General features: G+C 40.5%; 1 protein-coding gene across 1 annotated transcript in view; it reads left to right on the forward strand.

The window, feature by feature from the left end:
- Window positions 1-11,849, forward strand: part of LOC143929883 (steroidogenic acute regulatory protein, mitochondrial-like) — a 43,538-nt gene extending 31,689 nt beyond the window's left edge. The window contains exons 4-7 of the mRNA XM_077453840.1: window positions 554-712; window positions 6,047-6,231; window positions 7,701-7,794; window positions 11,496-11,849. Coding sequence (XP_077309966.1) covers window positions 554-712; window positions 6,047-6,231; window positions 7,701-7,794; window positions 11,496-11,597 — 540 coding nt within the window. The 3' untranslated portion in view covers window positions 11,598-11,849. The remainder of the gene's footprint in view (window positions 1-553; window positions 713-6,046; window positions 6,232-7,700; window positions 7,795-11,495) is intronic.
- Window positions 11,850-13,097: the final 1,248 nt, after the last annotated feature.

Here is a 13,097-nt window from a genome sequence, read left to right on the forward strand (position 1 = left end):
TGCGTATGGACAAACCTTTCTGTGCATTGTGAATGGCCCCATAGTCTTCTGGGACCTGTGACATATGCGGGAAGAGAGGAGGGAAGGAGAACTTCTGCTCAGATCGCCTAGGCGAGTGGGTACCTGTCAAAACTGGGTACCCGCTCCACCCCTGGCAAAAGAAAATTGCCAAATGGGATAGAAGAGGGGGGGGGGGGAGGCCTTAAAATGGGAGTTCCCTCTTTGGGTGAAGTTCCGCTTTAATGCAGAGAATACATTAAAGTAAAAAACTTTTGCTTTTTAGAACCTCTTTTAGCGTTTGGTAGTGCTTTAGTGCAGGGGACACATTACCATGTTACAGTAACTTTAGGATTATCGTTTAGCTTCCTTTCACATAAAAATGTATATTGCATTTGCCAGGTGCGTTATAACTATAGAGATTATAAATGCTACTTTATTATGTAAACTTGAAGAGAAACTACTTAGCACATTGCATCATTGTTATGTATGTTCAAGGTCAAGTTATCAGGGCCAACTCAAAGATTGCTAATAATGTGACAATTCATTTATACAGAAAAATGAAGATTGGATTCTCAGTAAATCATTCCCAAAGATAGGAAAAGTATTTCGTGCAGAAGCTATAATTGACTCCCCACCAGAACACATCTACACTCAGCTATTTGAAAAACTTGAACACATCGACCAGTGGAACCCAAACGTCAGTAAAGTGCAGGTAATAATGTTCATGATATCTGATCTGTCCATACTAACAAAGTCTACACATTGGGGGTTATTTATGAAAAGGCAAATCCACTTTGCACTGTAAGTGCACTTGGAAGTGCAGTCGCTCTAAATCTAAGGGGTAGATCTGAAATGAGGGGAAGCTCTGCTAATTTTATCATCCAATCATGTGCAAGCTAAAATGCTGTTTTTTATTTTCCTTGCATTTCCCCCTCGGATCTACAGCGACTTTACTTCCAAGTGCACTTTCAGTGCAAAGTGGATTTTCCTTTAGTAAATGACCCCCATTGTCCTAGTTCCATATTTTTCAATGAAAACAATAGCCCTGCGTCTACTTTTATTTTCAATGTGTATTCTGTGGTTAATATATTGAGATTGAGCTATGAGCGTGTAACTCAGTTTTCTCGTAGGTTGATGTAACACATTATTGTCATACAAGCCTCATTAATATATTCTACAGATAAAAAGATTTTTCATTTCAGTCTACGAGTATCTTTGGTTTTCTATTCTTGACAATAAAATTCAGACTTCTCTTTTCTACATAATGGCAGTTTATATTTCCATAAACCTCCTCCCGCTGTGCTTGTAAATGGCTCACGTCCTCTCGCATACAGCTATGCAAAAGGGTCTGAGTCTGAGATTGAATTGTATGCATTCTATTATGTGACATTTGGCACCACCTGGCAGCTGTTTCAATGTGAATACTTACAGTACATAGTTACATAGTTATGAAGGTTGAATAAAGACACCAGTCCATCCAGTTCAACCTGTGGTGTGTGTGTGTGAGTTTACATCAATATTAAATTCCATATCCATGTATGTTGCGATCGTTAAGATGCCCATCTAAAAGTCTTTGGAAACTAGATCCACTCCCTGCTGACACCACTGCTTGTGGAACAGAGTTCCAAATCCTCACTAGGAAGAAAAGAACAGCTGCACACCACAGGAACGTTCCAACTATTTTATTTCAAAAATAGCAATTGACAACCAACCAAGACAGAGTGGCCGAACCCAGGAGGTGACACATGCGTTTCACACTGAGCTCAGTGCTTCTTCAAACGTTCTTCTGGTTTAAAGAAGCACTGAGGTCAGTGTGAAATGCATGCGTCACAACCTAGGTTCAGACACTCTGTTTTTGTTGGCTGTCATTTGCTATTTTTGGAATAAAAACATTGGAACATTCTTGTGGTGTGCAGCCATTCTTTTCTTCCTGGTGATCATCGGTGGTGAGCCGTGGCTTGCATCCAGTGCATTCGGACTGTAGTGACTGCTCTCCTGGTGCGGCGTCTTCCTTGTTTGAATAAAAATCCTCACGGCTCTGACAGTAAAGAACCATTTAAGGTTAAACCACTTCTCCTTCAGGTGCAATGAATGGCCGCATGTCTTTTTAAGCTCCCTCCCACTGAAAAGTTTTTGTTCCTATGCTGGGTCACCAGTAAGGTATTTGTATATCACTATCATATCCCCTCTGGAGCGTCTCTTCTCCAGAGAGAATACGTTTATTGCTTGTAGTCTTTCCCCATAACTGAGGTCCTCCAGTCACTTTATTAGCTCCGTTGACCCTCTCTGTGAGCTCTCGCCAGTTCAAGCACAACCTTCCTGAGGACTGGTGACCAGAACTGGACAGCTTACCCAAGATGTGGCAGAATTATTGTTTTATCTCTGGACTAAATACAGAGATAAAATTGATTCCAAGGCTCCGGGCTGGGTGCTCAGGCTGAACAGGCTTCCACCCACCTTCAAAGCTGAATACATGCAAGGAAAAGCTGACGCTTCAGTATAACAGCCTAAACAAACTACCTTTAGTCTAGGTTCACATCTATGCAGCTGTGCTTGATGCATTTTTCAGGCATGTTTTGCAGTTTGTTTTGTGTTTTTAAACCCGCATTTTTATGCGTTTTTGCATGCAGTTTTCATGCATTTTGTGTTTTTACGGTTTTTTTTTTCTCTTTAAACGCACTGTAAACACACTGCATATAGCTGGTTGTCAGCCACTGTGTCCTTAACAACCGATGAGAAACAGCTGTCAGGGGGTTACCCCGCTGAAAGCTGAATGTAAAAAAAATTTGCCAGCAAAAAAAAAAAACTGAGAAAAAAAGGTGTGGGGTTCCTTCGGGTCTAGTCTTTTACATGTTGGAGTGGGGTCGCCACCAAAATCCATACCACATCCTTATCCGAGCATGCCACCCGATAGGTCAGGGAAGAGGGGACAAGCGAGCACCTTGCCCCATGTTGATGAGGACATGAGCCTCTTCCCCACAACCCTGGCCTGTGGTTTTCGGGTTCTCTGAAATGTTAAGAAACTACAAGAGATGGTTTTTGACAAGTCCTTTTTTAAATATGATGCTCAAAGCCATCTTCTTTCTGAGCCGTCATCTAGCGATGCCATCATCTCCCCGTGCCATCTTTTTCTTGTGCTATATTCTCCCACAGAGCTGTCTTCTTCCTCTCCGCCATCTTCTTCTTTCTTTCCTCGCTGCCATCGTCTTCTTTGCCACTGCCATCTTCTTCAATGCCGCTGGTCAACCATCTTTTCCAGTTGTCCGACACCTCTTATATAGGCATGGGGCGTGGCCAATCAATGACGTCACCCGAAGAGCCCATCTCTTGTGACATCATTGATTTTGTTATATACATTCCTTTCTGCTAGGTTGTTTCTTGGCACCATAAAAATCTCATCAATCCTTCGTTGTTTTCTATTTTCTTGGGATGAGGTGCTGATACATTCAGTTAGACCAAACATTATTGATAAGCTATAATATATATTACATTTTGGGTTTTGGGTTTAATGCCACTTTAACCACTTAAACTTTCAATTTAAATCAAATTTACATTCAAGGTGCATCAAAACAAAAGGTGTTCAGTGTATTACATTTAAAAAAATAAACAAAGTGAAAAAGCCTATCTCCAGTTAGCATGCATAGAGAAGGACCTCCCAGTCTGTGTGAATGCAATGGTCTCTCTGCAGAGCTCTGGCACATCCCCTGTTGATTTAGACCTTGAGCACTCTGATGAGAAAAGGTTGTGTGTCCTCTTGATTGGAGAGATCTAGCTCTGACTCAAGCTCTGTCAACCACATTGACTACAACATTCTGGCAAGGGACAGGCTTATCTTCTCAGACTGTGGCTGCTTTTTGAAGAAAACAAACTATAAGACTTTGCACATCTTATGTTTTTAATGCACCCAGAATATAGCAGGCTGATGTAAACTAAATGTTTTATGGGGTCTTATGTTATATGACTCACGTGTAACTAAGAGCTCTACCTAAAATCAACAGGATAGCTATGAGTAAAAGTTTAACAAAAGGTAAACACAATAACATCATTTTACTTACTCATCTTTTGCCATTGTCAAATACCTTGCTGTGCTCAGCAGAATGTTGACAGCTCCTGACGATGGTAATGAAGGAACATAGATTGTAGGCAGGAGAAGCACATTAGAGAGATAAGATATTACACCCCTTGGTGTTGGCTGCACGCAAATATGTGGCCTATCAGAGCCTTGTCCTTGGTGTCGAGGGGCCGCATATTTGTGTGAATGGCTGTCTATACAGCTGTGCTGAAATTGCATGCGGTGTGCGCTCCCAACACAGTTACCGGCACCTAACCAAAAGCAAGCAGCAATCAGGAGTTTTCAAATCATGTGACAGCCAATCACAGTGGTCACATGCTCTTAAGCCAATTCCATCATCATATAGAACTAGTTCCCCCACAAACGGGGTTTTTAGGCAGCAAGAGACAGTAATAGAAGCCAATAGAAGTAGTATAAAAGGTATTTTAATATTAATTGGTAAAAACAAACATGAGCTTCACCTGAACACTTATATAACAGACAAAATCATGTATATAAAGTACATATAATGTCACATGGAAGTATAATAACAGACACAGCTATGTTACACTGTATGGGTAGATAACAGTGAAAGCATAAAACTGCAGTTTTATGCTTTCACTGTTATCTACCCATACAGTGTAACATAGCTGTGTCTGTTATTATACTTCCATGTGACATTATATGTACTTTATATACATGATTTTGTCTGTTATATAAGTGTTCAGGTGAAGCTCATGTTTGTTTTTACCAATTAATATTAAAATACCTTTTATACTACTTCTATTGGCTTCTATTACTGTCTCTTGCTGCTTAAAAACCCCGTTTGTGGGGGAACTAGTTCTATTTGTATCTACTTGGGGTGAGCAGCACCCTCCTAGCTCTTTGCAGCACTGTGTTCTTCTTTGATTGTTATTCCATCATCATAAACCTCTGGAAGGCCAGGGAGGCGCCGGCAATAGGTTAACAACAATAAGGTGTATATATATATATATATATATATATATATATATATATATATATATATATATATATAAACTGTACAATAATGCTACTCTGTTCTTCTTAACCCAAATGAGAAAGTCAGGAATACAAGGTAGCAGGCTTTCAGGGGTGATGACCCAATTGAAAGAATTATGGACTCATACATTTTTTATTCGGGTGAATATTTCCAAGTAGATCTGCAAATCTGAAAATCACCCAGCATGAGGATCCAGCCTATCAAGATTTGTGAATTCTGTGATTCTCTGTAGACCAGCCTTTTTCAACCAGGGTGCCTTGAGGTTTCTTCAGGAGTGCCTTGGCAAAATGCCAAACAATTGCCCAAAAATTGTATACAGCAGTGGCGGTGTGTGGATGAAGCCTGCCTTTTAGTTACACAAAGCCACAGGTTTTCAGTGTGCACAATTACAACCTTCTAGCGGTTGACCGGTTGAACAACAAATGACATCACAGTTGATAAGGAGGATGCCCGTAGCCTGCATAGCATCCTTGTTTGACCCTTCCCCGCCTCTCTCCATCAGCTTTGGGGTCACATTAGCTGAGTGATGGATGTTGCTGCATTATGTAAAACTATTAAAATCATTTTTTACATTTTGGAATGGGGTGCCTCAAGACTGTCCATAGTTTTAAAGGATACCTTGAGACTGTCCATAATTTTGAAGGGTGCCTCAAGATTGTCCATAATTTTGAAGGGTGCCTTGAGATTGTCCATAATTTTAAAGGACGCCTCAACTGGAAAAGGTGAGAAACACTGCTGTAGACTTAGCAAATTTTCATGCATAGATTTATGTAAAAATGTTTACAAAGTGTTTGCTAATTGATTGGTATTCAAATCAATTGGCTCATAGTTTGATAGCATTGAAAGAAGGTGAATAGAGAAGTTAGCAAAAGTTAGGATCATTACTCTGACCGCCGTAATGAAAATCATCATAGTCAATCTCCACAAGCTAACATGGAAAATGAACACATCTGAATTGTCTTTTTTATCGGCAGATCCTTCAAAGAATTGGAAAGAACACATTACTCACTAGAGAAGTGACCGCACAGAACCCGGCACACATGGTCAGCCAAAGAGACTTTGTCAATGTGCAACATTGCTGCAGGTCAGGCTCCTCTTTATACCTCATTGGAACTGAAGCTCATTCAAACTTGATGCCGCCGCAAAAAGAAATGATTAGGTATGTATGGTGCAGAGACCAGATGTTATAAAGAGGTCTGAAGTTTGAGGCTCAACTCCAGCTTTGGGTAAAATAGGGAATGCTTAAATCCTCTGCAAGGTTTTATTTTTTAACTCAGTGGGAAGACTTCGCCTCACTTTCTATTGAGACAGGAACTGTTCGTAAATCACTATGGTGGGAGCAGCACAAAATTACCCCAGCACACTCACAGCTAGTGAGCACAAGAAGCTGAATCAAAATGTTTTAATATTTTAGGTTGAAAATAGGGATTTTTAATGCATACAGTTGCAATTGCACATGGCTGTGTCAAGGCACTTCTGCCTAACCCAAGTAGGGCACATATTGCAATTAAACATTTTCCAGTAAAATAAAAAAGAATTAGAACCTGTTAGGTTAAAATTACTGCCTGCGTGTTCCTATCCCAGTGAAAACTGCTTCCCTCATTTCTTGTCTTGCTTTAGATCCACTTAGTGAACTCCATGCCCAAGAGGATTAAGGCAGTGCTGGAAAATAATGGTAGCCACACAAAATATTGACACTTTGGGCCGAATTTGGACATTTTCACTTAGAGGTGTACTCACTTGTGTTGCCAGAAGTTTAGACATTAATGGCTGTGTGTGGAGTTATTTTGAGGGGACAGCAAATTTACACTGTTATACAAGCTGTACACTCACTACTTCACATTGTAGCAAAGTGTAATTTCTTTAGTGTTGTCACATGAAAAGATATAATAAAATGTTTACAAAAATGCGAGGGGTGTACTCACTTTTGTGAGATACTGTAGTTACAATGGTCCAGCTTGGACCAAAGTAAGAATGTACGATATATGTCAGGGATATGCATTTAATGGACCTCCAGCTGTTGTAAAACTACAAGTCCCATCATGCCTCTGCCTTTGGGTGTTATGCTTGTGGTTGTCAGAGTCTTGCTATGCCTCATGGGACTTGTAGTTCTGCAACAGCTGGAGGTCCGCTAATTGCATATCCCTGGTATATGTCATACTTGGTCGATGCCCCTGGAAGCTGGAAATGACTGAATTAGACACCGTTATTCCAGCGATCTCCACTAGAGATGCACAATGGAAAACTTTGCGTGATAACACCAAATTCATCACACCTGTTCCCCATTCACAACTGAGACCTTGTAAGAGTAACGAGTCACATGACACAGGGAAGGGAAAATGGCTAATTGGGCCCAATTTGGACATTTTCACTTAGGGATGTACTCACTTTTGTTGCCAGTGGTTTAGACATTAATGGCTGTGTGTTGTTGAGTTATTTTGAGGGGACAGCAAATTTACAATGTTATGCAAGCTGTACACTCACTACTTTACATTGTAGCAAAGTGTTATTTCTTCAGTGTTGTCACATGAAAAGATATAAATATAAATTTGTTTACAAAAATGTGAGTGGTGTACTCACTATTGTGAGATACTGTAAGTAAAGTAATATGTTTATGCTTCTCTACAGGGCAAAAGCCAAACTCACCTGTATTATTTTAAGGCCAGTTGAAGGTGACAGGAGGAAAACACATTTCACTTGGCTTCTAAGTTTAGATCTCAAGGTAAGACTGTATGTATGTATATATATATATATATATATATTATATATATATATATATATATATATATATATATATATATATATATATATATATATTCTATTATTTAACTAGGCAGTGATGATACTAAGGTTGGCCATTAGGGATGGGCCCGATGTTCCAGTCCAATGTAAGTTCGACTCGAACATCGGATTTTCACCCGTTCGGCGAACAGCACGCATTATATGGCATTTGTGGCAAATTCGAAAGCCGCAGAATACTGTTAAAGTCTATGGGACACTAACATGAAAACCAAAAGTGATAATTTTAAAGGTTTATATGCAAGTTATTGCCATACAAAGTATATGGAGACCTAGGTCCTGCCCCAGGGGACATGTATTAATGCAAAATAAAGTTTTAAGAACGGACGTTTTTTCAGGAGCAGTGATTTTAATAATGATTAAAGTGAAACAATAAAAACACACAACATACTTGAACCAACACTTTTTCTGAAAACAGTGGAATGACGGGCTTTACCAAAAAGCTGTAATTTTGTTTTCTCTGTCCACATCACATTCTCCTAAAAGGATTTTAGTTTCCTTAGGTGAGTTTTGGCAAACTCCAATCTGGCTTTTTTTATGTTTCTGTATCAGCAGTGGGGTCCTCCTGGGTCTCCTATCATAGTGTCCCTTTTCATTTAGATGGTGCGAGCTGACACAGTTTTACCCTGTGCCTGAAGGTCAGTTTGAATTTGTCTGGAAGTTGATCGAGGTTCTTTATCCACCATTCAAACAATCCTTTGCTGCAATCTTTGATCAATTTTTCTCTTTTGTCCACGTCCAAGGAGATTAGCTACAGTGCCATGTGCTGTAAACTTCCTTACAATGTTGCGCACACTGGACACAGGAACATTAAGAGATGTACTTGTAACCTTGAGATTGTTCATGCTTTTCCACAATTTTTGTTCTCAAATCCGTAGACAATTCTTTTCTCTTCTCCATGCTTCATGTGGCATACAGAGACATACAACAGAAAGGTTGAGTACATTATTCACCATCTTAATTGGTTGCCAGTGGGATTTCTATATTGTCAGCCAGCACCTGTTAATTGATGTGAGTTTAATTACAAATTACAGGAGCATCACACATTTGGAATGCCAATAATTGTGTCCAGTTCATTTTTGGAGTTTTGCGTGAAATGCCTCTGATTTGACATGTTGTTTCTCCACCTTTTTGTGTCATACCAATACAAACAAAAGAATTAAACATGCAAATGCCTAAACATTTTTAATTGCAACAGTTTTCTGGGCAAAGTTGTTCATCATTTGAAAGAAATGCAATATTTTTGGCCATGAATGTGTGTGTGATATATATTTATCCATCTATCTATCTATCTATCTATCTATCTATCTATCTATCTATCTATCTATCTATATATATATATATATTAGATACTTACATAAACCTGTATAGTTGGATTGCCTAAGCAAGGAATATGCACCAATCACAATTTTTGCCAATTATGAGATGGGATATTTGCAAAATACAAACCTACTGACAGTCTGTTAACTAGGTACTAAAACTTATGCATAATTAACTTATTGTGAAAGGCTATTAGGACAGGGAAATCAATAAGCTGCCAACTCCCGAGATCTTAAGCTGCCACCAAACACTAAACAAATTTCCAACCAAGCCAGTGGTTGAAGGAAGCTGCATGGATGCAGTACTGGAATGGGGGTTGATATTTTTTTAATATAAAGACAACAATAAAGCAGACGTAGAGTCAAAAAGTGACATTAGGTTAGCCTGGCCTTCATGTTGCCGGCTGTCCATAAACCCTTAAAATTGCTGAAGATATTTGCCTATCACTGAAGTGCTCTCTATATGGATATGATTGGATAACTTTGTGGCTAGCAGTCCGGAAAGAGAGGCAAATCCGCTAGATGTCTTCTCAGGGTGAGGCATCCAATCACAGCTCTGTATCATACATTTCTGGTTCCTTTATCAGTTGTGTTCAGAAAGGCCCAGTGGGAATCACTGACCTCAGACCCACAGGATGTGTGCTCCGAATGGTAGGAAAATAATTTAAACAATTTTAAAGTGTATACGAACACAAAAAATAAATCACTTTAACACTTTAAACTGTGTTTTATCCCTATAATGCCCATCCCTTTTTTTGGCTTTGGCTTTAAAAGATGCACAAATACCTGGTGACCCTGCCAGTTGCCTTCCTCTTTCCACATCTTTCTGCTGTATTCTGTCAACACTATCCATAGGTTTAGACCTGTGGTAGTGTTGACAGACATACTAAGTTCCTCTTTTAAAAGGAACAGAAGGATGCCGGGTGGTGAGTCTGTAGTTCCCTAGTCAGCCTGTGTCATCATATCTGTCTTTCCTTCATTGAGTGACAGCAGCTCCTGTGAGGAGACTGTGCGGATGTGCATGGTCACTTTCACCGCCAATCTTGTGCACCGCCCTCACTGGCCACTGATAAACTATTGAATTTTGGTTAAATCACATGACCAATTTATAACCCAAAAAAGGTATTTTTTATAACAAGATTAACATGATGAATACTTGAGCAAATTATAATTTTTTAGGATTCACGTTCTGGGTTTTGGGTGGATGTCATATGACGGTGCACCCGATTGGCTACGCCCACGGGGGCACAGTGCGTGCCGTGCTGCTTGGACAGGACGCAACCCTGATCTCTGTAAAGAGCTGCTGATGCAGCTCCTTAACCATGTGATCGGCTCTGTCCAATCACGGGGAGTCACATGTAAATACAGGAAGTGCCGGTAATCATCTCTCATCGCCTCACACTGACAGAGTGTGCGGCGAGGAGAGCCAATCAGTGGCATTTCCTTGCAGGGGAGAACAGGGCTTGTAATCAGCAGTGATTAAATACCATTAAAAGAAAGCTCTGTTTGCGTGAAGAAAATGATTATATATTAATTTGGGTACAGTTTTGCATGATCACGCAATTGTCATTCAAAGTGTGACAGCACTGAAAGCTGAAAATGGCCTGGGCATGAAGGGGGTGAAAGTGCCTTGTATTGAGTTGGTTAAAGTGACGCTAAAGGTTTTGTTTTTTTGTTTTTTGTTTTTTTAAATAATAACCTTTACAACTCTTTTAAGGCATCATTCACACAATCAGCCAGGGGGCAGTAAAAACAGAAGGTTGATCTGCATTGTTCCCTGCCCCCCAACCAATCACCTAAACTGTGCAATGGTGACAGTAGGGGGTAGTGCATATTGCCAAGGTCGCCATGCTTTGCTTCACAATGATGCAATATTTTACAATTGGCAGACGGTGCTTTTGCAAAATGCCTCCCATGCAAATTAATATTTCAATAGAAAAAGAAAACAAAGGGTATTCTGGAGGCAGCAGTATCTCATCCTGAATGCCTGGCAGCCACCATACTACCACCCTCTAAAATGCGACCCATCATAGATTGGTTTTCAAGGAGGTGGTAGAGAGTGTCGCCCGTGTGAATGAGGTTTTATTTTCCATAAGATTTTAGGTGTGCTGTTATAACTGTATAAGTGTGAACAAATGTGCTAATGGTACATTTCTACATAAGTAAAAAATTAATGCAAATACATGAATGCTCATGCCACTTGTGAACAAAGGTCTTAGCACTGCCAGATATTTTTTTGGTACATATTTACTCAAAATACTGTCTAAATCAGCTACTTAGGCTTTATTTTTTCCATCTCCAACAGGGCTGGATACCTCAATCAATAACAGAACGGGTCTTGTCCCAGTCCCAGGCCGATTTTATCTCACACCTGAGGAGGCACCTGTCTTCATCAGAGAAGATCTAAGATGTACCTTATTTTATTATATGTATGATGGTTATATGAAGTTTAGCTATTAGAGGTATAATGCATATCACAATGTAGCTAGCTTCAGAATGAGTTTTATTGTTGAGAAAATATGGCAGATTATCAATAAAAGGAAAAAACAATATTCATATAAATGTATCTTTCATGCTTACTGGCTTATTTATTAAATAAGAGACTTGTAAACAGTGCCATAACCTAGATCAACAGTTCCCAACCTTCTTGGCACCAGGGACCAGCAAATTTTCCCAGGGGGTGGGGGTTATGGGGGGGGGGGGTTATTCACTGAGTCTGTCCTCAGCCCCCCTTTACAGCAGAGTCCCCCCTTTATATCAGTGTCCTCGGGTCCCCTTTACATGACAGCACATTACAGTGCAGTGCCCCTTTACAGTGCAGCTCCCTTAACATTAATATAACATGGACTTCTCTGTAAGAGGGCTGTGCTGTAAAGGGGACTGCACTGTAAAGGGGGCACTGTGAAATAAAGAGGACTGTACTGTAAAGGGGCACTGCACTGTAAAGGGGCACTGTAATGGTTACAGTGCCCCTTTACAGTGCATTCCACTTAATATTACTGTGCCCCAGTAATCACAGTCCCCCTGCAGTCTGCCCCCCATCCCCCTTTCCTCTCTAACTTCACACTTCCCCATTCCAATCTCTGCCTCCCCTGCACAGGACTCCTATCTTTGGCAGGGCAGAGGCTGTGATCAGTTTGTTTGCCCTCTCCTGCCCCCCCCCCCCCCCAGATGATGTCATCCTATCAGCAGGGCGGGAGGAGCTCTTCATTCCAATCTGCAATTTCTCACGCCCCTGCCCTGTTGATAAGATGACATCTTCAGCTGGGTGAGCAGAGCAGCCGGGAGAGGAGGCACAGGCTTGGCCACACAGCAGGAGGTGAGCGGCAACTGCGGTCTGTAAAACCCCTTTCTGCTCATCTCTTGCTCTTGCCAGTCATCAAAAGCCCATGGACCAGCATCGGTCCACGACCTGGGGGTTGGGTACCTCTGACCTAAAGCAACCAATTAAATGTCAGATCAAAGAAAAATTAGGTGCAATAGGACTATGTGGCTCAGGGCATCTCTCTGGGGGCTGTTTAAGAACCCACAATGAGGCTAATACAAATTACATTCTGTGCACACAGCTGAAAAACAGAGAAACATTGTTCATGTCTTCACAGCTTGTTTTTACATTTGAACCAAAAATGTCATTAGCTATTTCACACCAAGGGGGTGCTTTACTAGAATGTGACTAATACGTGGCAAAAATAAAGCTTTTTTTTAGCATTTTCTAAAGGAGCCCCCAGGAACATACACACACAAAATTTCAATTCTACATACTGTGGCCCAAGCTGACTAAAATGTGAAGTATACTACAACCAAAACATGTTGGAGATGCCGGCAGGACTCTGGATCAATGGTCTGTATAGGCTGGGAAAACACCTGTTTCTCCCCCTATTGGAGAAATATTACTAAAGGCTTTTTT

This window comes from Lithobates pipiens, unplaced genomic scaffold (assembly GCF_037356315.1).
Source record: "Lithobates pipiens isolate NorthernLeopardFrog02 unplaced genomic scaffold, aLitPip1_a1.2 Scaffold_25, whole genome shotgun sequence".
NCBI classification, from domain to species: Eukaryota; Metazoa; Chordata; class Amphibia; order Anura; family Ranidae; genus Lithobates; species Lithobates pipiens.